Source organism: Sus scrofa, chromosome 6 (genome assembly GCF_054392235.1).
Source record: "Sus scrofa isolate SSC_HxYL_T2T_F1_AM1 chromosome 6, Sscrofa_HxYL_maternal_Yorkshire_Landrace_v2.0, whole genome shotgun sequence".
Taxonomy (NCBI): Eukaryota; Metazoa; Chordata; class Mammalia; order Artiodactyla; family Suidae; genus Sus; species Sus scrofa.
Window position 1 is genome coordinate 79,042,682 of NC_139388.1, and position 25,291 is coordinate 79,067,972.

Here is a 25,291-nt window from a genome sequence, read left to right on the forward strand (position 1 = left end):
CGGACAAGTGGGTATGTCTGCTGTACCAAAGGACAGATACATCTGTGACTCTGATTGTCGTGGCCCAGTTGCCCACCGGAGGTCTCCAGATGTGATGGCCACCAGCAGTGGATGCGTTTGCCACTCTGTCCCCAGCAAGGGTGCTGTCCACTCATTGGGTCCTCCCTGATCTACACGGTGAAATACGATACCTATGTCATTTTAATTCACGTGTTTCTTAATCTGAGCGAACTCCTATGTTTGGAGATGTGAGGTGAAGTCCCTATGGGGAGATCCACAGAATGAAACAGGCCTGGGGGTGCACCTGCCGGCTCCTCTATCTTCACCACACCCCCACCTGTCGTTCTTCCTGGGTCGTGCTCCCCACCACCACCCTGGCTCTTTCCCAAGCCCTCCTCACTCTGGGGGTTCACCTATCTCATCTCCCCAGTCCTCAGGGAACTTTGTCCCCTGCTCGGGCAGCTGAAACTTAGGGCTGATTTCATTGATCATTTCCCACCACAGCAATTTCTCTCCAGCATGTGGAGGGGCTTCTAAGAGGAAAGGGTTCAGGGGAAAGGGCTAGATCATAATGCCATTTGTAAAAAATAGTGATAAAATACACATAACATAAAATTTACCATGGAGTTCTTATTGTGGCTCAGCAGGTTAAGGACCTGACCAGTATTCATGAGGACTTGGGTTCGATCCCTGGCCTCGCTCAGTGAGTTAAGGATCCAGCATTGCCAAAAGCTGTGATATGGGTCACAGATGTGGCTCAGATCTGGCTTACTCTGGCTATGGTGTAGGCCAGCAGCTACATCTTTGATTTGACCCCCAGCGCATAAACTTCCATATGCCACAGGTGTGACCATAAAAAAGAAAAAAAATTACCATCTTAACCCCCCCCCTTTTTTGCTGCACCCATGGCACCTGCTCAGCAACCCGAGCCACTGCAGTCGGACCCTTACCTGCTGCGCCACATCAGGAACTTCCCGTTTTAACCACTTTTAAGCGTACAGTTCAGTGGTGTTAAATATATTCACATTGTTGTGCAACCATCACCCCCATCCATCCCAGAACTGTTTTCATCTTGCAAAACTGAAACCCTGTATCCATGAAACAACTCCCCATCCCCCCTCCTCCCAGCCCCTGGCAGCCACCATTCTCCTTTCTGTTTCTGTGAACTTGACCACTCTGGGTACTTCATGTAAGTAGAATCATACAGTATTGTCTTTTCGTGCCTGGTTATTTTACGGAGCATCATGCCCTCAGGGTTCACCCACATTATAGCATGTTTCCGAATTTCCTCCGGTTTCAAGGCTGAATAGGATTCCGTTGTACGGTTCCGCCACACTCTGTTTATCCATATTCACCTGCCAATGGACGCTTGGGTTGTTTCCACCTTTTTGGCTGTTGCAGATACTGCTGTGAATATGAGCGTATAAATACCTCTTCAAGCCCCTGCTGTCAGTTCTTTGGGATATGTACCCAAAAGGGGACTTGCTGGGTCAGGTGATAATTTTATTTTTAATTGCTTGAGGCACTGCCTTGCTGTTTTCCATAGCAGGTACACCAATTTACATTCTTGCCCACAGTGCACAGGGGCTGCATCTTCCCCCCATCCTCACCAACACTTGCTATTGGCTGTTTCTTTTTATAGTAGCCATTCTGATGGATGCAAAGTGAAAGAAAGATGATAATCTTTTGAAGAGCGTAAATAATACAGACAGCAACTGACTGCGCTTATAGACGACTTACTGCAGTCGTGGGAGAGATGTGTGTATATATATATATATATGTAGTCTGTGTTTGTTCTGTATGTATATTTATGAAATTATAGCCTCAAAACAAATCCCATGGGGCAGGGACTACGATTCTCATCATTATCCTCATTGGAAGCTGTGGAAATGGGACTCAGGTTAAGGAACTCGCCCAAACCACACAGCTAGTCCGGGGAGATAGAGCTGAGTTTCAGACTCTGGGCGACCTGACTCAAAGCTTCTAAAGAAAGAAGCTTCATTTTTTAAGTGTAACTTTAGCTGTCGGAACATCTACTATCTAAATATTGGAAGTTCCTTGTAAGTCAACGGAGATAACAAGGTGATTGACTAAGCTAGGGAAATTCCACTGTGTGGAATCCTGAGGGGGGTTGACAGCGAAGCTTGCAATGGTCTTGTGATTCTCCTCCTTGCAGCAGGCTGATGTGGCGCCACCTAGGAGGGTGGTTTGGGTAAAGAGGAAATTTTGACCCCGTGCTTCCCCAGGAAGAGGAGCCTTGGGGCTGTGACGCGAAGGCCCAGCAAGAACCCCATCTCACCTCTCCCGTCCAGCCAGAGTAAGCTCTCTGCGTATACGGGCAGGTGGGATTCGATTAGTCTCACCTGGATGACCCAGGCTAGTCTCCCTCTCTTAAGATCGCTGGTCAGTAACCTTTCCATCTGCACCATCCCTTTTGCCATGTAATGGCGCACATTCCGGGGTTCCAGGGATGGGGTCACGGGCATCTTTGGGAGGCCATTCTGCCCACCACAGTGAGTACCATCTCCTGCCTGGACTCTTGCCATGGGGAGGGGGTGGTGCTGTGGGACTGGTTTGAGAGCTTTTTGGAAGAATCCGTAGGGTCCATACCAGGGGCCATGGAGAGAGATGGCTGGATGAGCCAGGGGAATAATGCCATCACCGAGAGGGGAGAGGCAGGATTGCTTAGCGAGCACCTCAGGAAGCAGCGGGGCAGTGTGAGGCCTGGAGATGAACCAGGGGTCGGAAATGCACATCTGAGAATGGAGGGGGTGGTGCAGCGGAAGTGGACACAACCTGGAGCGCATCCACAGGGCAGGTGAGGGGAGAGGTGCCCAGCAGGAGACCTGCAAATAGTCGGAAAGGTAGGGCAGCCAAAGGGCTGCTGCCAGGCGGGGGAGTTAATAGCAGAAACAGCTGACAGCTGCTGAATTCGCCTTGTGCCGGGCACCGTGCTTTGCAGTGTCCTGTGTGTTAACTCAATTTCATCCTTACAAGGTCAGCTGTCACCAGTGCCAGTTTCCAGATGAGGCTGTTGGGGCACAGACAGGCTGAGTGCCCTGCCTGAGGTCACACAGGGAGGCTGGAACCACACTTGGGCGCTCCGACCTCACGGCCAGCCTTCCTGAACCCTGGCCCGGCTGCAGGAGGAAGGATGCAGCTGACGGGGAAGCGGAGAGGCTTCCTCTTTCCTTCCAGCCCAGACTCTCGTCTCACCAGCGCTTGGCCATTTCCTCATATTCTTTTGAAAACCCCATTTTTTGCTATTTCTGCCCTATATCCCTTTCCTGAGGCAGTAGGGGGCTGGGGCTGCGGGATGGAGTAGCCAAGTACCGAAAGGTTAAAAGAAATCGATCAAATCCATACACACACCAGTTAATTTCAAAAATGTTATCCTACTACTTTAAACACTTCACCAAACAGTACCTTCTGTCAGTGCTATGAAGCGCAACTCATCAGACTTATTTTTGCAGCTCAGGTAGCAACCTGCAGAGAAGCAAAGAAACAGGCCCCAGGCTGCAGAGCTGGAAAGTGGCAGAGGGGGCACTTGAACCCAAGGCTTCCTAACTCCAGAACCCATCCTCTTGCTCCTCACGGAGCACATGTTGCTTTTCTAGTCACCAGTCAGTCACTGGCCACTTTCTTCCACCTTTTTTGGCTGTTGTTAATCATGCTGCGATAAACATGAGTGTGCAAATATTTTGTTCCTGCTTTTAGTACATTTAGGTACATACCCAGAAGTGGGCTTGCTGGATCATATGATAAATCTATTTTAAATCTTTTGACGACCCACCGTGCCGTTTTTCTCATCAGCTGCACCAGTTTACATTCCCAGGAGTGCTAAGTGTTCCACTTTCTCCACGTCCACACCAACCCTTGTAATTTTCTGTTGTTATTTGCTTTTGATAGTAGCCATCCTTATGGGTATGAGGCAATATCTCATTGCGGCTTTGATTTGCAGTTTCCTAATGATTAGTGATATTGAGCACCTTTTGGGGGGGGGGCATGCCCACAGCATGTGGAAGTTCCCAGGGCAGGGATTGAATCTGTGCCACAGTTGCTACCTGCACCGCAAAGGACTGTCCTTGAGCATCTTTTTATATTCTTCTCGGCAATTTTTGTGCATCTTCTTTGGGGAAATGTCTCTTACAGTTCTTTGCCCACATTTAACCAGACTAGTTGGTGGGGGGGATAGTTGTTGAGTTATAGGAGCTCTTTATATGTTCTTGATATTAACCCTTTTTCAGCTACATGATTTGCTGCTATTTTCTCCCATTCTTTCGATGGCCTTTCACCCTGTTCATTGTGTCCTTTGATTCACCGGAAGTTTTAGATTTTGATATAGTTGACGTTCTCTGTTTTTACTTTTGTTACCTATGCTTTTGGTATCATATCCAAAAAAGTATTGCCAAATCCAATGTCGTAAAGCTCTTCCCCGTTTTCCTCTAAAAGCTGTATGGTTTCAGACTACATTTAAGTCTTTGATCCATTTTGAGTTAATTTTTGCATATGATTTAAGGTAAGAGTCCAACTTAATTCTTTTGTGGTTTTTTCCCCAGCATCATTTGTTGAAAATATTGTTCTTTCTAAATGGTCTTGGCACCTTTGTTGAAAACCATTTGACCATACAGATGAGGGTTTATATCTATGCTCTCTGTTCTATTGCATTGGTCTACATGCCTGACCTCATGCCGACATCACGCTGTTTTGATCACTGTGGCTTTGTATGTAGTAAGTTTTGAGATCTGGAAGTGTGAGCCCTCCAACTTTGTTTTTCTTTTTCAAGAGTCCCGTGAGATTCCATATGAGTTTCAGGATGAATTTTTCTACTTCTGCAAAAAATGTGAGTGGGTTTTTGACAGGCATTGCATTGGCTCTGTAGATCCAGCTGAATAGTGATGACACCTTAACAATATTAAGTCTTAGGATCCACAGACAGCGGGTGTCTTTCCATTTATTTGTGTCTTCCTTATTTATTTATTTATCTTGCTTTTTTAGGGCCACACCTGTGGCATATGGGAGTTCCCAGGCTAGGGGTCGAATCAGAACTGCAGCTGCCGGCCTGCCCCACAGCCACAGCCATGCCAGGTCCTAGCCACGTCTGCAACCTGCACTGCAGCTCATGGCAATGCTGGATCCTTAACCCACTGACCAAGGCCAAGGATCGAACAGTCATCCTCATGGATACTAGTCAGGTTCATCACCACTGAGCCATGACGGGAACTCCTATTTGTGTCTTCTTTCATTTGTTTCAGCAACACTTTGTAGTTTTCAGTGTACACATATTTTACCACCTTGGTTAAGTTTATCCCTGAATATGTCATTCTTTTTCATGCTATCGTAAATGAAATTATTTTCTTAACTTCCTTTTCAGATTGTTCATTGTGTGTATATAGATACACAACTGGTATTTGCGTGTTGGTTTTGTATCCTACAACTTTGCTACTGAACTTTGTTGACTAGTTCTCACGGGGTTATGTTTTTTGGTGGACTCTTGAGGATTTTGTACACATAAGATCATGTTGTCTATGAAGAGAGATAATTTTACTTCTTCCTTTCCAATTTGGATACCTTTATTTCTTTTTCTTGCCTTACTGCTCTGGCTAGGACTTCCAGTCCTTTGTTGAATAGAAGCAGCAGAAGTGGGTATCCTTATCTTTTTGGGGGCCATGCCCACAGCGCATGGAATTCCCAGAGTCAGGCATCAAATTCTCATCACAGCTGTAATGAGAGCCATAGCAGTGATGATGCCAGGTCCTTAACCCACTGAGCCACCAGGGAACTCTTCCTTATCTTGTTCTTGATCTTAGAGGAAAAGCTTTCAGTCTTTCACCATTGAATACAGTGCAGCCCACGGGTTGCATTGTTCATATTTGGCCTTTGTTAGGTTGAGGTAATTTCCTTTTTATTTCCTGTTTGTTGAGAGCTTTCATCATGAGTGTTGCATTTTGTCAAATGCTTTTTCTACATCAATTGAAACAATCCTTTTTTCCTTCTTTCTGTTAATGTGATATGCTACTTGGATTGATTTTCTTATGTTGAACCATCAACTCTGCATTCCAGGAATAAATCCCACTTGGTCATAGCATGTAATCCTTTTAATGTGCTGTTGAACTCAGTTTGCTCATATTTTGTTGAGGATTTTTGTATCAGTGTTCATAAGACATATCGATCTGTAGTTTTCTTGTAGTGCCTTTGTCTGGTTTTGGTATCAAGGAAATGCTGTCCTCTCACTTCACCTTTTGAGTCAGTGTCTTCGTCTAGAAGATGAAGATAATAATAGAATCACTGTATAGAGCTGTCATGCAGCTTAAATGAGAGAATGCACACAAAATGCTGCAGCAGGGCCTAGTTCACAGGAAGCCCTCAACATTTGTTATGCAGTAATAATAATAACAGTTTATCTCATAGTGGGACAGCTCAGCAAGATGGAGCTGGTACAGTCAAACCGTATCATCAGCAGGGCTCCTGTCCAACAATCGTATTTAGCAATTTCCAAGTAAAGGGAGGGAATAGAATTAAAGGGCAGAACTAGGAAGCTCTCTCCTGGGCTGACATATGGTAGAGACTTGCCCAATTTTGTGGACTCATTTAAAACTTCCTGCTTTGCTTTAATTTCTTAATAATGGTTTGGCAGCTTTTGAGGAACTGAAAGTAATGAAGCCTGGGAAGAGAAAAACAAAATGCAACACACAGAATTTGTCTCATTCATGGGTTATCAAGGGTTCACAGAACACGGAGTTCAGCGGGAACGGTGATGAAGATGACGGGGGTGGCATTTTTCAAAGAACTCCTGTGTTTTAATCGTTTTTAAAATACTTTATCGTGGGGGAGCCGTTTTAAGTTTACGGGAAACTGAGCAGATGAGTTTCCATATATCCACCCCCGCAACACACGCAGTCTCCCATTTATTAACATCTTGCATTAGTGTCGTACTTGTTATAATTGATGAACCAGTGTTGATATGTTATTATGAACTAAGTCCCTGGTTTATATTAGGGTTTGCTCTTTGTGTTGTACATTCTTGGGTTTTGACAAAAGCACAGTGACAAATATCCACCATGATGGCATCATAAAGAACAGTTTCACTGCCCTAAATTCCCCTGTTCCCCACTTATTCATCCAGAGCCCCTGAGCCTCTGGCAAGCACTGATCTTTTTGCTGTCCCTATAGCTTTAAGCTTTCCAGAATTTCTTACAGTTGAAATCATACAGTAGGTAACCTTTTCAGACGAGGTTCTTTCACTGAGCAATATGTATTTAAGATTCCTCCACGTCTTTTTTGTGATTTGATAATTCATTATTTTTATTATTAATATTTCATTATATGGATTACCACAATTTGTTTATCCAGTTACCTTTTAAAGGACACCTTGGTTGCTTCTAGTTTTTGGCAATTTTGAATAAAGATGCTAACGTAAACAATTATGAATAAAGATACCATAAGCATGTATCCAAAATAAATGAGTCTTAAAGGTCAACAATAATAAACAACCCAAGTAAAAACAGGCAAAAGATCTGAACATAGATACCTCCCCAAAGAAGATACATAGATCACAAATAAGTGTATGAAAAGACATTAAACAAAACGTATCATTAAGGAAGTTCAAATAAACATGGAATATCTCTTCATTTGTTTAGACTACTTTGATTTCTTTCATCAACATTTTATAGCTTTCTTCATATAGCTCTTCATATAGCTTCAAGTAGCTACATATTTTGTTAGATTTATTCCTCCTACTTCATTTCTATGGGGCTCATATAAATGGTGGTGTATTCAATTTCAAATTTCAGTTGTTCATTTCTGGTACATAGGAAAGCAATTGACTTTTGTGTGTTAATCTTGCTTCCTGTAACCTTACTGTAACTCCTTATTAGTTCCTGGAGGGTTTTTTGTTTTTTGGGCTTTTTTGGGTCAGTTCTTTGGGATTTTCTTTTTTTTTTTTTTTTTTGTCTTTTGTCTTTTGTTGTTGTTGCTATTTCTTGGGCCGCTCCCGCGGCATATGGAGGTTCCCAAGCTAGGGGTCTAATCGGAGCTGTAGCCACCGGCCTACGCCAGAGCCACAGCAACGCGGGATCCGAGCTGCGTCTGCGACCTACGTCACAGCTCACGGCAACGCCAGATCCTTAACCCACTGAGGAAGGCCAGGGATCAAACCTGCAACCTGCAATCATGGTTCCTAGTCAGATTCGTTAACCCCTGAGCCACGACGGGAACTCTTATTCCTGGTCTTAATTGGAAGGTTTCTAGTTTCTCACCATTAAATGTGATGATAGGTTTGGGGTTCTGTCACATTGTAGGTGATCTGTATCATGCTGAGGAAATGCTCTTCCATTTCTAAGTTGCCAAGAGTTGTTGTGGTTTGTTGGTTTATCATGAGTGGATACTAAGCTTTGTCAAATGCTCTTTTTCCATCTACTGACGTGATCATGTGCTTTCTCGTCTATATACGGTTGGTGTGATGAATAACATTGATTGACTTCCAGATGCTGAACCAGCTTTGCGTACTTGGAATAAATCCCACTCGATGGTGGTATATAATTCTTTTTATACATCGTTGGATTCAATTTGCTAATATTTTGTTGAGCATTTTGCCTCTATGTTCATGAGAGATACTGGTCTGCAGTTTTTTCCTGTCTTGTAATATCTTTATTTGGTTTTGGTATTAGAGTAAGGTTGGCCTCATAGAATGAGTTAGGAAGTGTTCCTACTTCTGTTTTCTGCAAGAAATTCTCAAGAACTGGTATCATTCTTTCCTTAATTGTTTGATAGCATTCAATAGTGTCTTTCATTCTGGAAGGTTATTCATTATTGATTTACATTATTTAATCGATACGAGTCTATTCAGAGTATTTATTTCGCCTTCTGTGAGTTTGGCAGATTCTGTCTTTCAAGGAATTGATCCACTTCATTAAGTTATAGAATCTGTGGACATAGAATTATTCATAATATTCCTCTATTATCCTTTCATTGTCCATGGGATCAGTGGCGATGGCTTCTCTTTCATTTCTGATTTTAGTAATACGCATCTCTTCTTTTTTTCTTGCTTATCCTTCTAGAGGTTTAAATTTTATTGATCTTTTTTAAAAAAACAGCTTTTTGTCGACTTTTCTCTGTTGCTTTCCTGTTTTTTACTTCATTCATTGTTTCTTCTGCCTGTGATAGGCTTATATTGTTCTTTAGTTTTATAAGGTGGAGGCTTAAATTACTGATTTTAGATCTTTCCTCTTTTTTTTTTTTTCTTTTTTTGGCCACACCCTCAGCATATGGAAGTTCCTGGGCTCAGGACTGAATCCAAACCACAGCTGCAACCTATGCCACACCTGTGGCAATGCTAGATACATAACCCATCGCACCACGGCAGGAGCTCCGATCCTTTCTCTTTTCTAATGTTTGCCTTCAATGCCATAAATTTCCCTCCAAGCCTCACTTTTACTGCACCCCACCAACTTTCATAAGTTGTGTCTTCAGTTTCATTTAGTTCAAGGTGATTTTTTATTTCTCGTGAGACTTCTTTCTTGACCCACCTGTTATTTAGAAGCGTGTTGTTTAATCTCCAAATATTTGAGGACTTTCCAGCTATCTTTCTGGTATTTTTAGTTTAATTTAATTTAGCTTATTTTTAATTTAGTTTAGCCTAAGCCTGAAGGCATAACTTGCACAATTTATATTCTTTTAAACCTGTTGAGGTATATTTTGCAGTCTGGAATGTGGTCTGTTTGGTGAATGTTCCATGTGAGCTCGAGAAGGATGAGTGTTTTGTTTTTTGTTGGAGGAAGTTTTATGGTTAACAGTTAGGATCCAGATGATCGATGGCACCATTGAGTTCAGCTTTATTCTTACTCGTTTTCTGCCTGCCGGATCTGCCCTTTCCTTGGTGGACGGATGTTGAAGTCCACAACCATCGCAGTGGATTCATCCATTTCTCCTCGAAGCTCTGTCAGTTTGTGCCTCCTGTATTGTGTTGCTCTATTGTGATGCATGTACAATTAAGGATTGTTATGTCTTCTTGGAGAAAGGACCCCTTTATTGTTACCTCCCACCTCTCTTTATCCCTGGTAACTTTCCTTGCTCTGAAGTCAGCTCTACCTGAAGTTGATAGAGCTACTCCCGCTTTCTTCTTATGTTTCAATATTTTAAGTGCTAAAGTGTTTGGTAAGATTCGCAAAGTGAGTAACAGCATAGACATTCGAATCAGGCGAACTTGGGTACAAGCCAGGCAAGTCAAGCTGAGTGCCTATGGGCATGATTAATCATTCTAAAAACCAAGGACCTATCAGGCCTCCTGTATAGTACAAGGACCTATATTCAATATTTTATAACTTACAATGGAAAAGAAATATCTATCTGAAAAAGGATAGATATTATGTATAGTATAGTGGAATCCTCCTGCTGTACACCTGAAACCAACAAAACACAGTAAATCAACTATATTTTGATAAAAAATAAAAAATTAGAAAATTTTAAAATGAGGCAGTATCCCTTTGGATTATTGTGACAATGAAGCGGAATAATGCAATAAAATGCTTAGCAAATTTCCTGACACGTAACGTGAGATTAATATATTTTACTGTTATAAGCAATTATATCATATAATCATATAATATAGGCTATATAACATAAGCTATTATATTATTAATACAAGCTGTTGGTTATAATTATATTATGGGACTTTAGTATAGATTTCTAAGTTCAAATACTTTTTGGGGGGGGGGGCCATGCCTACAGCATGTGGAAGTTCCCGGGCCAGGAATCAAACCTGTGCTATAGCAGCAACCTGAGCTGCTGCAGTGACAATGCTGGATCCGTAACCCACCACAGATGACTTCCAAATATTCTCTTTTTTTTTCTTTGCTTTTTAGGGCTGCATATACGGCATATGGAAGTTCCCAGGCTAGGGGTTAAATCAGAGCTACAGCTGCCAGGCAACGCTACAGCCATAGCAACACAGGATCCAAGCTGCGTCTTCGGCCTACACCACAGCTAACAACAATGCCAGATCTTTAACCCACTGAGCGCGGCCAGGGATGGAACCCGCATCTTCATGGATACTAGTCGGATTGGTTTCCACTGTGTCACAACGAGAACTCCCTCCAAATATTCTTTATGAAGGTTGGATGTAGCACTCTGAGAATAACTTAGAAAGTAATTGCAAAATCTCGGTCTGGAGCCGATGTCTCATAGGCAGTGTCCTGAAAAGACAGACAACATCACACATGCCCTGCAGCCCACAGAGCAGGGTGCCAGGGCCGGGGGGGTGGCGGGGGGAACGTGGTATTTCCTCCTTAGTGCTGAGGTTTGCTCACCCTTCTTATTAAGTGAAATCACACGGGCGCCTTCTGCCACCCACTGCCAATTCGCTCACTGTCTGGGTTCTCTTTTGGGAGAAATGTGGTCACACGAGGGCCCCTATTGAAAAATAGATCATCTTTGGTGAGATAACTTCTGACTAGCTTTTAAGAAGCAGCAGAAAAAAGTAATCGCATGGGAAAAACTTCATTGTACACCAAAGCTTTTAAAAGGTAGTTATAAAACTGCTTTGTGTGGTATGAGCTCAAGTTTGTTTAAACTTTTTTAAAAAGATTGAAAGCCTAGAAAAAAGGCTGGAGGGATGTGAATCTCCGTGTTCAGTGTCTGCCTCTGGGGGCCGGGAGTCTGAGTGATTTAAATGTCTTCTTTGTGCTTCTCTCTAGTTCTCATTTTCTCAGTATTAAGAAAAACATGTGCTTTTTGAAACAAAAACAAAAATGAATAGAACCAACAAATGAGAACAACAATCCTTACAAAACCTCCCCTTAACTATAACTCTTGGAGTCAATGGACAGTTGTCCTTGCCAACCAACTGACCTTTCTGGTTTGTGTTTGGGGCCATTTCTACTCTCCGTCTTGCCATTCAGAGCAACCAAAAGGGTGGGGTCAGAGAAATATAAAGTGGCCAGTTCCTGGCAGGTTTCTCATGAGTTCCCTCTTGCCTCTGTGTTGCCTGATTCCCTACCCATCAACTCTGGCACCTGTTCTGGGTCTGGTATCAGAGCCCACAGCCCAGCCCTGCTGCTCACTAGCTTTGTGGCCTTAGGCAAGTCACTGAACCTCTCTGACCCTCAGCATCCTTCTTTAAAATGAGGATTGCAGTGACGGTCCAGCCAGGTGAAGCAGGGAGCCTCTTGGGGCACCAGTGTCAGTGGCACTAGTAAATGTAAGGGGCCCCCTACTAGTCCTGCTTTCCTGGCTCTGACTGTTCGGCTCCTGCATTGCAGTCTGCAGACATCGACAACCACCACGCGCTCATCGAATTCAATGAGGCCGAGGGCAGCTTTGTTCTCCAGGACTTCAATTCCCTCAGCGGCACCTTCGTCAACGGGTGCCACATTCAGAACGTGGCCGTCAAGCTCTTACCGGGAGACATCCTGAGGTTTGGGTCTGCAGGGCTGACCTACGAGCTGGTCATCGAAAACCCATCATCGGTGAGTCCGGGGCCCCTGTGAGGGTGGGAGTGGGGGATGGGGTGCAGAGGTACCGTGTTTGTCACCTTCCGGGCAGCCCCGGGGTTCGGATACGGTCACAGGTGGAGCTCGTCCCAAGTGCATCACTCTAATTTGACGCTGCGCGCCCAGGGTCAGCCACACCTGGTTCTCTGCTTCTGCGATTCTGCGAAGTTCAATCTTATCCGTTGGAGGAGCGAGTCCTTGCGCCCTCTTCTGGGCATTTCTTGGAATTACACGGAGAGTTGCCTAGAGGCCGCTCCAAACTAGAGCATTTTCCTGAAACGTGAAGCTTGGGGAAGGGAGGTGGAAAGCAGGTGTGTGCTTTTGAAGACTCGGAGTTGGATGCTTCCTTTTTAGGCAGATCAGTGCTCTGCAACCCCTTAGCTTTGTGACCTCAGCCAGGGGTCTTTGCATGCCCGGGTCTGGATCCTTTCAACAGGTGCCAGGCACTGAGAGAGTATCTATGTGTAAAAAAAGTCAAGGTCAGTTTCCAGAGGGAGTAGATGCCCAGCATCTGGCAGCTGTTATGACACCCTGGATCAGAATATTCCCAGGACCAGGGCCTAAAGTATGGCCCCAGGTTAAGCAGAAGGTAACCCCAAACTTAGCCATCAAAGCTCAGTCACAAGAATCAGCCAGTTCAGTAGGGAAGCAGGATAGGAGGTAGGTCACAAGCCTGGGTCAGAACCCCAGCTCTGCCACTGACCCCTTACAGGTGCTCTTGCACAAGCCTTTGGACCCCATGGAACGTCAGTTTCCTCATCTGCAAAGTGGGGCCAATGGCAGCGGTGACCTCTCAGGCTTATCTCAAGGGCAGAATGAGATGGTTGTAGTTGTAAAGCTCCTGGCACAGTGCCCGCTCATGGTGAGCACACAGTTGATTCTTGCCGTGTGTGTCCCAGAGAGACAGTGTGTTCATCTCACCCCACCACCAAGAGCACTGCAGGGACCGAGACCTCTGCACCTTAACATCCTTTCTGGGACGAGGCTGGATATAAATAAATAAGGTTTAGAGAATCTGGACAGAATCCTGGGGTGTGGGGGCCCTAGGCAGCCCTAAATACACACTCCAAGAAAATCAGCAGCATCCCTCAGGCTGCAGGGGCCGTGACGCTCCACCCGTCACGTTTGGTCTTGAAAATCTAGGGCAGTTTTCTCCTGCTGCTGCTCGGCCTCCATATCCCCTGTGGACCAACGTTAAAGTGTGTTCGTTCCCGGGATGCACGGGGGTCCGCTGGCTTCTGACCCCGAAGATCCTGACCTGGTCAGGGCTCCTCAGCACAGGTTCTGAGGGTCCACTTGTCAGAACCTCGTGGGGAGCAGATCCATGACACGGCTCCGGGCCTCACCCCAGGGCTGAGGACTCATATTTAGGGTTGCCACATAAGATACAGGACACCCAGTTAAATCTGAATTTCAGGTAATCACCAATTACATTTTTTGTGTAAGTGTGTCCCAAATATTGCCAGGGACCGCTTGTGCTAAAAGAAATTATTTAGCGTTTATCTGATTCAGACTTAACTGACACCCTATGTTTTATTTGTATATTTATTTGTCTGTTTATTGACTTGTGTGCCATCTGGCAACCGTCCACATCCTTCCTGGAAGCGGGGCTTGGGAGTCTGCATTCTCACAAGCTCCCTGGTGATTCTCTTGCACCCCCAACAGGAGGGAAACCCAAAGTTAGAGTCATTTGTATGAAACGCTCCCAGAATTTTTCAGGAAGCAAAGAAAAAGGGATTTCAAACCCCTAAGTCTAAAAATCCAAGTTTGTGAAGTTTGAGTCAATGTTTCCCTAACATGCCTGACTATAAGAATTTTTCGAAAATGTTCAGTAAAATTACAGGTTCCCGGGCCATCTCCCTGGGAAGTTCTGACTTTATGGCTTTGCCCATGAAGGGGGAGGGGGGACAACAAACATTATCTGCATGTTTCATATGAAGATAGTTACTGAAATTTTATAGATGATAAATTACTTATTATTAAATTACGATTTTCTGCAGATATTTTATTATTTTTTTATAACTCAATGAATTTTATTAGCTTTGTAGTTGTACAGCCATCATCACAACCTAATTTTAGAACGTTTCCATCCCAACCCCCCCCCGCCCACCTCTCTCTCCCCACCTCCTGTCCCCCTTGGTAACCATAAAACTAGTCTGTGAGTCTGTTTCTGTTCTGCAAATAAGTTCATTTGTATCCTTGTTTTAGATTCCACATAAGTGATGTGATATGATGTTCGTCTCTCACTATCTGACTTCACTTAGTATCATAATTTCTTGGTCCATCCGTGTTGCTGCAGATGCCATTATTTCATTCTTTTTTATGGCTAAGTAATATTCCATTGTGTATATGTACCACATCTTCTTTATCCATTCCTCTGTTGATGGACATTTAGATTGCTTCCCTGTGTTGGCTATTGTGAATAGCGCTGCAGTGAACATTGGGGTGCATGGGTCTCTCCAAGTCATGGTTTTCTCCAGATAGGATGCCCAGGAGTGGGCATAAACCTTGAAACCTAAATTTCCATCAAAAGGGGGCATCGTTTCATAAATTATGAGATGTTTGTTCATATGTAGAATGCAGCACTGCCTTTTAAAACCCAGTGCTTTGTTGGGATATCACTGACGTAGAATAAACTGCACATGTTTAAAGTCAATAACTGGATGGGTTTAGACATGTGTCTACACCCGTGACACCATCGCCACCATCAAGGCAATGAACAGGACCGTTCGCCTCCCAGAGTTCCCTTAGGATCACAGCTCGTGTTTGCTCACTTGCTCTTAACAGCTTCACGGAAGCGCGGGTCACGTCCCGTGAACGTCGCCCATTGTTTAAGTGCGCAGCACCGTCACTTTTCGTGCATTGACCGGGTTCTGCAGCCGTCCGACGCGCTGCTTCCAGAACATTTCCATCCGTGTCTGTCACCCAAACCTTGGAAAAACCCCGGAGGTACTGGTTTGTTTTTCGTTTTTCATCTTCACCTTTCCCATCTTAACCATTTTTAAGTGAACAGCTCAGTGGCATTAAACACAGTCACATGATTGTGCAACCATCACCCCCTGTCCGTCTCCAGAACTTTTTTCATTTTCCCAAACTGAAACTCTGCACCCATTAACCCCCCCCCCCATTCTTTCCATCTCTGTGAATTTGACTCTTCTAGGTGCCTCCTCTGAGTGAAATTTTGTATTTTTGTCCTTGTGCGACCATCTTATTTCACTTGGTATGATGTCCTCAAGGTCCATCCTGGCCGAGTAACGTGTCACTGTGTGGCTTCGGCACAGTGTGTGGGTCCGTTCCTCCATCAGCGACTCCTCGGGTTGCCTCCACCTTTTGGCCATTTTGAGCAAGTTGTTACGAACGCGGGTGTGCCAAGTGGAAGGGGGACTTTATTTTATGAGGCGCTGCTTAGATAAGCGTGGGAAACAGCGATCATGCTTTCTAACCTTGACCAGACGAGAAGGAAGAGGATGCTTTGTAAGAAGAGAAACCAGCGGAGGAAGAACCACCAACGCCGACAGCCCTGTGCTAAGCAATCCACCTGCTTTCCCTTATTTCAGGCCTATGGCAGCCTGTGAGCTGGGCTGTCCCGTGATCCCCATTTTACAGACAGGGAATCCGAAACTCAGAGAGGTTAAGTGATTTCCCAGGGGCCACACAGCCAGTCCCCACACATTAAACACCATCCCCACTTGCGGATAAAGGAGGGGAGAAAACCACAGAGTCTGGTGCCGGCACCGTGTCCTCGACCGGCTTTCACAGAGAGCAGTGCATGCTTTCGTGGTCACTCGGACACACACGGGTTTTTTCAGTGCTGATTTCTACATGCACTTGTGCCCTGCTTCATTCCGCAGGGGACTGCGGGCAGCAGCACGTGTCCCCCCGCCTGTGTGTGGGGCACTTTGCAGGCCTCCCTCCCACCCCATCTCCTCAAAGGTGCTATCAGCTGGGGGCCTCCCCAGGTTGAGAGAAGCTCTTATTCACAGAGGGGTCCTTTGCAGGACCTGAGCCAGGGCGGCCTGTGGACCAAGTAACCTGTTCCCATGAATTCCACCTCCTGATGACCCAGATCTGCGGCCTGTTTGAAAGAAGAGAAGGAAAGATGAGGGAGAAAAGGGAGAAGGATTAAAGAGCATCACTCATCAAATATTTTGAGACCCAGTTTTTCTAAGAAATTTGTGGCTCTCTTGCTTCCTGCATGTTATCGATTCTGATTGATTTGGGGTGCCAGGTGAGGGCGCTGTGCCCCCCCCCACCCCGCATAGAGTTTCCCAGGAGGACGGTGCTCATGTCACACAGGTTGGATGAGATCTGAGCTGTTCTTTCTGGAAACATTTATCTCAGGCTCTGTGATGACCGTCACCAACAGAGAGGAATGTGACAGCATTTTATTGGGGGCTGCTGGGGGGTTGTTAGGAAGCCAGATGAGTTAGCAGATGTCACAGTGGTTAGCAGTGTCCAGAGCGGTCCCAGCCCCGCTGTTGTACTGGACGTGCACTGGTCATTTACCTCTCAAAGCCTCTGTTCCCGTTCCTGTAACAACAGTTCCTACCACATGGAGGGACTGTGAATTGCTTAGTCCAACGTTTGGCATATGATATCCCTCAGCTTTAGGATCAAGCAAACCTGGAGTTCCCTGGTGGCTCAGTGGGTTAAGGATCCCGAGTTGTCACTGCTGTGGCTCTGCTTACTGCTGTGGCATGGGTTTGATCTCTGGCCCAGGAGCTTCCGTATGCCAAGAGCACAGCCAAAAAAAGAGTCAAATAAACCAGCATGTAGCAGCCAGGATGCTTCCTTTGTGAGTGTGCCTTTGGAGGGGAGAGCTCCCAAGACCTACCCCCACTGGCAGATAGATACGTTTGCAGATAAATCACCTGTAGAATAAGATGAAAAAAATATAAAGGAAAAGCTCTTGTTTGACAAGGTGCATTGGCAGCCAGGATGTGCCCACGAGTAAATCATAGCTCTTTGGCCAAAGTATTACCTCGGGCTGCCCTGTTGCACAGCTCCAGGGTCACCATTCACATTGCTGACCAGGTGGCGCCCCCTGGCGTTGTGCAGGACATAACCTGCAGGGCTTCATGCAGTGCCTTGAGGCCATGGTTCAGTAATACCATAGAGTCTCTGCCCTGGCACCAGGCGAGGGACATTGAAGTCACAAGTCGGCTCTGCCTGCCACACTGTGGGATTTATTGTTGCTTTTATTTGTGCTTTCGGAATTCTCAGAAAGGAGGTGTAGACACAAGCCATCCTAGTCACAGTGGTGGTGATTTTATAAAGCAGCCCCAAGTGGATAAATGGTGTCCTGGAGTTCCTGTTGTGGCTCAGCAAGTTAAGAACCCGACATAGTGTCCGTGAGGATGTGGGTTCGATCCCAGCCCCACTCAGTGGGTTAAGGATCCAACATTGCCACAAGCTGTGGTGCAGGTCACAGTTGTGGCTCGGATCTGGTGTTGCTGTGGCTGTGGTGTAGGCCAGCAGCTGCAGCTCTGGTTCAGCTTCTAGCCCAGGAACTTCCATATGCTGCAGGTATGGCCATAAAAAGGCAAAAAACAAAACAAAACAAAAGAAACTTCTCTTTCTCTCTGAAATATGCAAAACTTGTGGAGATGGCCAGAAAGAAGAAAGGAAGCCAGACACCACAACTGAAGCGTCAAGTTGTTTCGTGAAGGGGTTGACAGCTTCTTGGCAGCAGCCCCCACCCCCATAATTGCCTGTGTCTGGCCTTCCCTTTAGCCTGCTCTGCCCTGTTCCCAGTCCACCTTCTGGATACTGTCCTTGGTCCTACTCGAAAGGTCACGAGGTCCTGCCCAGGGAGAAGAGCGCCCTCTGTCGGCCCGCATTCCTTGATGCTCACTGCTTCGATGGGGAGGCTCTGCAGAACACAGTGGAGACAGCAAGGGTTTTGGAGTTTGATGGACCCCCATTCAAATGCCAACTGCAACCGACTTTACCTCTCTGAGCTTCAGTTTCCAGCCTCTGCACAGGTCCCCTTTCCCGCTTCAGCTTTTTTTAGAGAGGTCCCTCCCTGGGACCACGCCTGTCATTATAAACTGATGCCCAAGAGTTTCAGCGATTTCCGAAGGGTGATATACACCAGTCACATAGAGCCAGAGCCAGGATTAAAAACCAGCTCTCCCAAGTCCCTGAGAGGCTTTTCCTAGCAGTGCGAAGCATGTTCTGTGCTACGCATGATGTAATTAGGCTGAGACGTGAGATGCTTTTTTTTTATATAATATGCCTCCCTAACAGTTTCTCCATCACCTTCTTCAGTGTCAGCAATCAACCACAAAATCAAGCTCCATATGAACACCTCTTATTAAGCTTATTTATAAGAGGTTCTAAAAATCAGGCTCTGACTGATGGCATTTCCTGATTTCTCCATGGTCAATTTCAAGTTCCCAGTGCACACCACCGAATACAGAGATGGCAAAAGATGCCTGGTGGCATTTCCAATAGACACACACACACACAGTAGAGTGAAACAACCTCGAGAACATAGGTAATCATAAAATGCAATAAAATAATTAGGAAGAGGTGAGTTTTGAGTTATCACCCTTTGTTTCTGGTATATAAGTTAACTGTAAGTTTCTGTAAGGTAATTTTTATTAATGGCTGTGTTGACCAACCAGTGGGCAGAATTCCCAGACATTTAACAATCGGCTCTCACGGGCGGGGGCCCACTGGCCCAGCGCTCCTCTGGGACCGCAGTGAACATCCCACAGGCCTTCTTGGATGGAGGCTGGGGACCTCTGAGCTGCTTCCAGAACACGGCATGTACCGTGTGAATAACGGTTCCACAAGACAGTCATCGGTGTTCCTAGAAAATCCCGTTTCTAAGGAGCCCGTGCGACACCTTACCGGTTTTCACACCGCCTAACGCTCCTTTTCCTTATTTAACTCGGAAATCTCCTACTGTTCATTCACCAGTCATCTAAGATCCTTTCGTGAGTATGGAAAGCAGGTATAAACCATGACATCAGATAACCTAGCAGCCCTAAGAGTACAGGTATTGGAGTCAAACAGTGTCACCACTTCCTGGCTTTGAGACCTTGGGCAAGTCACCTAAACCTCTCTGAGCTTCGGGCTCTTAATCCACAAAGCGAGGAGTAAAAATGCCTCCCTGAGGTCATCCTGGCGATTAGATGAACCCACATACATTGAGTGCCCGGCACAGTCTCTGGCACATCTGTGCTTTCTCTACGTGGTGGCTCATAACTGTGGTATTGTCAGTAATTACGTACAAATGGCAGAGCAGGTGACAAGCTCTCCAAGGGCAAGGTCTGCTTCGCCACTTCGTCCACAGGCTCCACGGCTTCCTGGCAGAATCCATGTGTCCTACAGACACTCTATGCACAAGCTACCTGATTTTTTTTTTTTTTTTTTTTTGGTCTTTTTAGGGCCGTACCTGTAGCATATGGAGGTTCCCAGGCTAGGGGTCCAATCAGAGCTGTAGCCACCGGCTACACCAGAGCCACAGCAACACGGGATCTGAGCCACATCTGCAACCTACACCACAGCTCATGGCAACGCCAGATCCTTAACCCACTGAGCGAGGCCAGGGATCAAACCCACAACCTCATGGATGGTACTTGGATTCGTTAACCTCTCAGCCACGACGGGAACTCCACTACCTTGATTTTTTTAACATGTAGCCACACCCATGGCATATGAAAGTTCCAGGGCTAGGGATCGAACCAGAGTCGGTGGAGAGACAAGGCCAGGTAGTTATGCTATAGGCCACGAGGGAAGTCCTTGATTTTGTTTGTTTGTTTGTTTAGGGCCTCCCATTTAACCTGTACTCTTTACAGGGCTAGAAGCAGATATTCAAGAGAACACAAAGAACAAGTAGGTAATCCAAAAAAAAATGGGTAGTGATTTCTTGAGTAAATCATTGACTGGTGTTTGTTCAAGCTGATACAGATTCCGCAGCAGGTGTGGTTGTGGTTAATCCAGGTGGTTGACAACCTGCTATTTTAAAGGCAGTGCGGAAGAAATCAGGAATATAACATATGGTCCCTCAAAAGTAACCATGCAACATACCATATGGTCAGCAAACAGAAAGAAAGAAAAAGGCATTCACATGTATTTTTAAACTGAAGTTTCTAGAAACAGATTTGTTGATAACCGACCTTGACCCCACACTCCCTGTACAGCCCAGAGCTGGCTTTTAATGGCTTTTCTTTTTCTTAGTTTGCTTTTCCCCCCTGCCTGTTTCCTTATAGTTACCAGCAGCAATTTCTGAGAAAACTTTGAGCTTGCCTGTAATAGAGCAAGCCTGCAAACTAGAGAAAAGCAGCATTAACCCTCCAACTAAAGCCACCCTCTAATCAACAACTTTAGATTTAAAAAACCCCTAAAACTTTATTTTTAAATGTTTGAACCCAAAGAGCAGATTGGAATCTCTGCTGACGTTACACATCTTTGGCACCTTGGCCCAGAGGCGCCATCGTCAGGGCTTTGTGTGCTGCAAGCAACAGAAACCAGCTCTAGCTGGCCTCTAGGACAGAGCACTTCAGGAGCCACCAGAGCCAGGGCTCAATACCGTCTTCTCTATTTCCACGTCCATGTTCATGGCAGCGTAGTCCCTGTAGCCAAGAAGCAGAAACAACCTAAGTGTCCATGATGCAGAATGGATAAAATGCAGTCTGTACATACAATGGAATATTATTTAGCCTTAAAAAAGAAGGGTATTCTTTGGGATTGGCATGTGTACACTGTGGTATATGGTATGATTGACCAACAGGGCCTTGCTGTATAGCACAGGGAACTCTACCCAATATCCTACCAAAAAGAATGGATGTGTGTATACATACAACTGAGTCACTCTGTTGTGCAGCAGAAATGGTCACAACCTTGTAAATCAGCTGTATGTCAGTAAGACTTTAATTTTTTTTTAAAAAGAAGGGAATTCTGACATATCACAGAATGGATATGAGGACTTATACTAAATGAAATACACTAGCCCCAGAAAGACAAGTACTTGTGTGATGATTCACTTATTTGAGGTACTTGGTACTTAGAGTGGTCAAAGTCATAGACATAGGACATCGGTCACCAGGGCTGGGGGAGAGGGGATGTGGGGAGTTGTGGTTTAATGGGACTAGAGTTTCAGTTTTGCAAGACAAAGAAGCTCTGGAGATCATCGCAGAGCTATGTGAATATACTTAGCACTGTATACCTAAAAACAGCTAAGATATGTTGTGTTTATGTTGCATGTTATTTACCACAACTTTAGAAATAAATAAACAGCTTCCCTCTCTCCAGGTCTGGGCTCCACCCCTTCATGCTGGCTGCATTCTCAAGTCCCACCAGGTCCCACCAGATCTGGGTGTCCAGCCAAGGCTTCTTGGGTCTCCTTGGCTCTGATTGGATCATATGCCCCAGGCTGAACCAATTGTTATGACCAGAGAATGTGATTGGCTGATTGCTCAGCCCCACCCACCACAATGGGCTGGCCAACTAGGAAGGAGATTCCTAGAATTTCTAAAGTGCTGAGTGGGTTTTGGCCTGTCCACTACAGTAGTGGAGCACTGGAGGCAGGAGATATGACCACTCCCTTTAGTGGGGGAAAGTTAGTGGGCAATGAGGCATGTTTACCTGAGGGTCCCAACACTAAAAGGAATCCCTCCACCACTCTTCGTGGTCTCTAGATTAGTTTTCTACCAGGCTGGGGTAAAACACATTCGAATTCTACCCCTTCCCACCTTCAGCCCATTCATTCAATAAATCTTTATTAAATTGCTGGGGAAAGGTTATAGGAACGATCGAGGCAAGACAGCCCCAGAGGAGGGGAAGGGAAGGGATGGGATGGTTGGAAAAGTTAGCGTAAGGCAGGAGCAGGAAGGAAAGAAAGGAAGAGAGATTAGGTGGAGACTGAGACATCAACAGTGGTGAGAAACCTACAACAGAAGAGGACAGATTTCTGGAACTCTGCCAAGTCTGTTCTTGGAACAGATTTAAACTGAGCCAGTGTCATGATAAATGCTGGGCTGGGTGTCCCCAGGCAATTGGAGTTTGAGTTCCCTAAACCATTCTCACCGACTCCAAAAAAAGAGTCTTTGGGGGAATGCACCAGATTCTTGACTTGGCTGGGAAAGACTGTAGCTAAAAGACTGGTTCGGGAGCCTAAGTGAGTGGAGAGCTTTCCTCTTGAATAAAAAAATCCAACTGGGGAGTTCCCGTCATGGCGCAGCAGAAACAAATCTGACTAGGAACCCTGAGGTTGCGGGTTCGATCCCTGGTCTTGCTCAGTGGGTTCAGGATCTGGTGTTGCCATGAGCTGTGGTGTAGGTCGCAGACTTGGCTCGGATCTGGTGTTGCTGTGGCTGTAAGTGTAGGCCGGCAGCTACAGCTCCAATTTTACCCCTAACCTGGGAATCTCCATGTGCCATGGGCGCAGCCCTGAAAGGACAAAAGACAAAAAAAAAAAAAAAAAAAAAAAAAAAAAAAAAAAAAAAATCCAACTGGAGTTATAGGAAGTTCTTTCTGCCAGTGCTCCTGTTTTGGAAGTGTCCTGCCCTGTTCCTCATTCTGCGTCTCCGATCTGCAGAAAGAGTTACGTGACCTCACAGGTGGCACGTCTTTGAACTTAGCCTCTTGCTTGAGAAGTATGTCTTTTCTACCAAGACACTGAGGGAAGAGGGGAGAGAGAGGCCGAGAGAGGAGAGAGGAGGGAGGCTGAGACAGAGGGAGGGAAGGCGCGCATCACGCCCCGTCCCACCACCCTCTCCACCACCACCTGAGGTTGCTGAATTCCTTAACCTCTCCAAGCATCCTTTGGAAACCAGCCATAAGGAGGGCTCTCCCCTGCAGGGCTGTTGGGAATAGATGAGTAAAATACACGAAACAGTAGCACGCAGGACATCATGGTTTAACCGCGAGCCGCGGGGAGAAACCACCACCAAGGCAGCGTTAAGCCAAGACAGAGCCAGGCGTCAGCACCTCCCGGTTTAGGTGGATTCCCATGTCCTCCATTGAAAGTAGCTACAAGCATCTTCCACGGGGTCAGATGGTGACGGGTTCCCTCCAGAGATATTGGTGGAAGATCTGCCAGGAATCAGATGTGGCGGATGTTGAGGGTCATAGGTCAATGGACCACGTGGGGCTGCCTGCTATCCCAAAGGTCTTGGCTCTGGGGGACAGTGGAGTAACGGTGCCGGAGACACTCAGCGTGGATGGGAAGAAAGGCCTCAGGGTCCTGGAGAGCTGGGCTCAGATCTGAGATTTGTTCATTCATTTGTTCAACCAGTATTTGGGGGCCTCCTCTCTGTGTGCCAGGGGTTTATTCTAGATGCTGAGGATACAGCGGTGAGCCAGATAGACAAAAAGCTCTTATTTTCCTAGAGATCACATTCTACGAGCTCAGCAGTTCACTTCCAAATCTGCAATCTGGGTGAAGTCACTGGGTCTTGCTAGCCTCAGCCTCATCTTGGAGTGTCAGGTGTCTTAAATGAAGTAATACCTGCAAATCTCCTGGCAGGGTGCCTGGCATGAAGGCTGCAGCCGACAAATAGTGATCTGATGGTGTGCAATGCAACCCATAGTGGGGACCGCCATCCCAACCTTGGGGGTAGTCTGGGAGCGCTTCCTGGAGGAAGTGACTTCTCCACTTAACCTAGGGCAGCAATTGTGTCACAGAGACAGAAGGGTAGAGACCACCCCAGCACCCCGTAACCTCCCCTGACCCTCTTGTCTGTCCCCGCAGGTTTCCTTCCCATGGGTGAGGGGCCCAGCACCCTGGTCAAGGCCACAGCCACCTCGGGCCACACACCAGCCGAACCAGTCACCCCTGCCATCACAGATCCCTTTCCACCCGGGCATCCGGCCAGCGCCAGTGCAGAGGAGCTGGTCCCAGGGCTTCCCCAGGCCCACCATGGTCCCACCTGCCTCCCACAAGCGGCCTGTGAGCGCCGGCGGGAAGATGTTCTCCTTTGTGATGGATGGCCCCACCCACGGGGTTCCCATCATCAACCAAGGTATTTGTGGGCGCATCCCCAGCGGCTGGGGGATGGGCTTTAACCCTGAGGATGGATCTTGGGTCTTGCTTGTTTTCTCCATTCTGAAGTAGAACGTGGAGTTCCCGTTGTGGCTCGGTGGTTAATGAACCCTGTTAGCATCCATGAGGATGCGAGTTTGATCCCTGGCCTCACTCAGTGGGTTGAGGATCTGGCGTTGCTGTAGCTGTGGTGTAGGCCAGCGGCTACAGCCCGGATTCAACCCTTAGCCTGGGAACCTCCATATGCCGAGGGTGCAGCCCTAGAAAAAAAAAAAAAAAAAAAAAAAAAAAAAAGTAGAACATGATCAGTTGTGAAAATTTGGGGCTTAGCAAGAAGTAAGAAAACAGTAAAAGACCAACTGTCACCCTCATCACCCTCCAGACTTTGTGCTCTGCCCGTCTGCACACATCAGTGCCGCCGGGGTGGGTGAGTGTATGTGTGTGTCTGTGTGTGTGTGTACGTACATGCATATGAATGTGTATCAGAAGCTAAATTTATATACTTTAACTCAGATGTACAGAAATGTTGGTAACTAAAATCCCTCTTGCCTTAGGAGGTTTTTAAATATTATATTACCACTCAATAGGTTGGGAGAGGCAGAGGCTTATGGAGAAAATTACTTCTCCAGAGGTGAGATGTTCCATCTAATCTAATCTAATCTAATCTAATCTAATCTAATCTAGTGCTCTGCTGTCAGATTTAAGGCTGGTTATCTTGGTGACTGTCACTCACAGCCTGGTCACTTTGGGGTCACACAGCTGTCAGGGTTCCCCCCCCTCCCCTGGAAGCCCTCCTGGCATTTGGGGA

The 25,291-nt window shown here is 46.1% G+C and overlaps 1 protein-coding gene across 50 annotated transcripts in view; it reads left to right on the forward strand.

Moving 5' to 3' along the window:
- FHAD1 (forkhead associated phosphopeptide binding domain 1) overlaps window positions 1-25,291 on the forward strand; it is a 132,943-nt gene that overhangs the window by 9,973 nt on the left and 97,679 nt on the right. For 32 of the 50 annotated variants that reach the window (XR_014807079.1, XR_014807090.1, XR_014807089.1 and 29 more), the window contains exons 3-4: window positions 12,258-12,464; window positions 24,193-24,463. Coding sequence is in view for 26 of the 50 variants with exons in the window: in XM_021097597.2 (XP_020953256.2) it covers window positions 12,258-12,464; window positions 24,193-24,463 (478 nt within the window). In the remaining 24 variants the exon portion in view is untranslated. Of the gene's footprint in view, window positions 1-12,257; window positions 12,465-15,275; window positions 15,438-24,192; window positions 24,464-25,291 lie in introns of all 50 variants that reach the window. The other 18 variants (XR_014807085.1, XR_014807084.1, XR_014807099.1 and 15 more) reach the window with 1 other exon arrangement.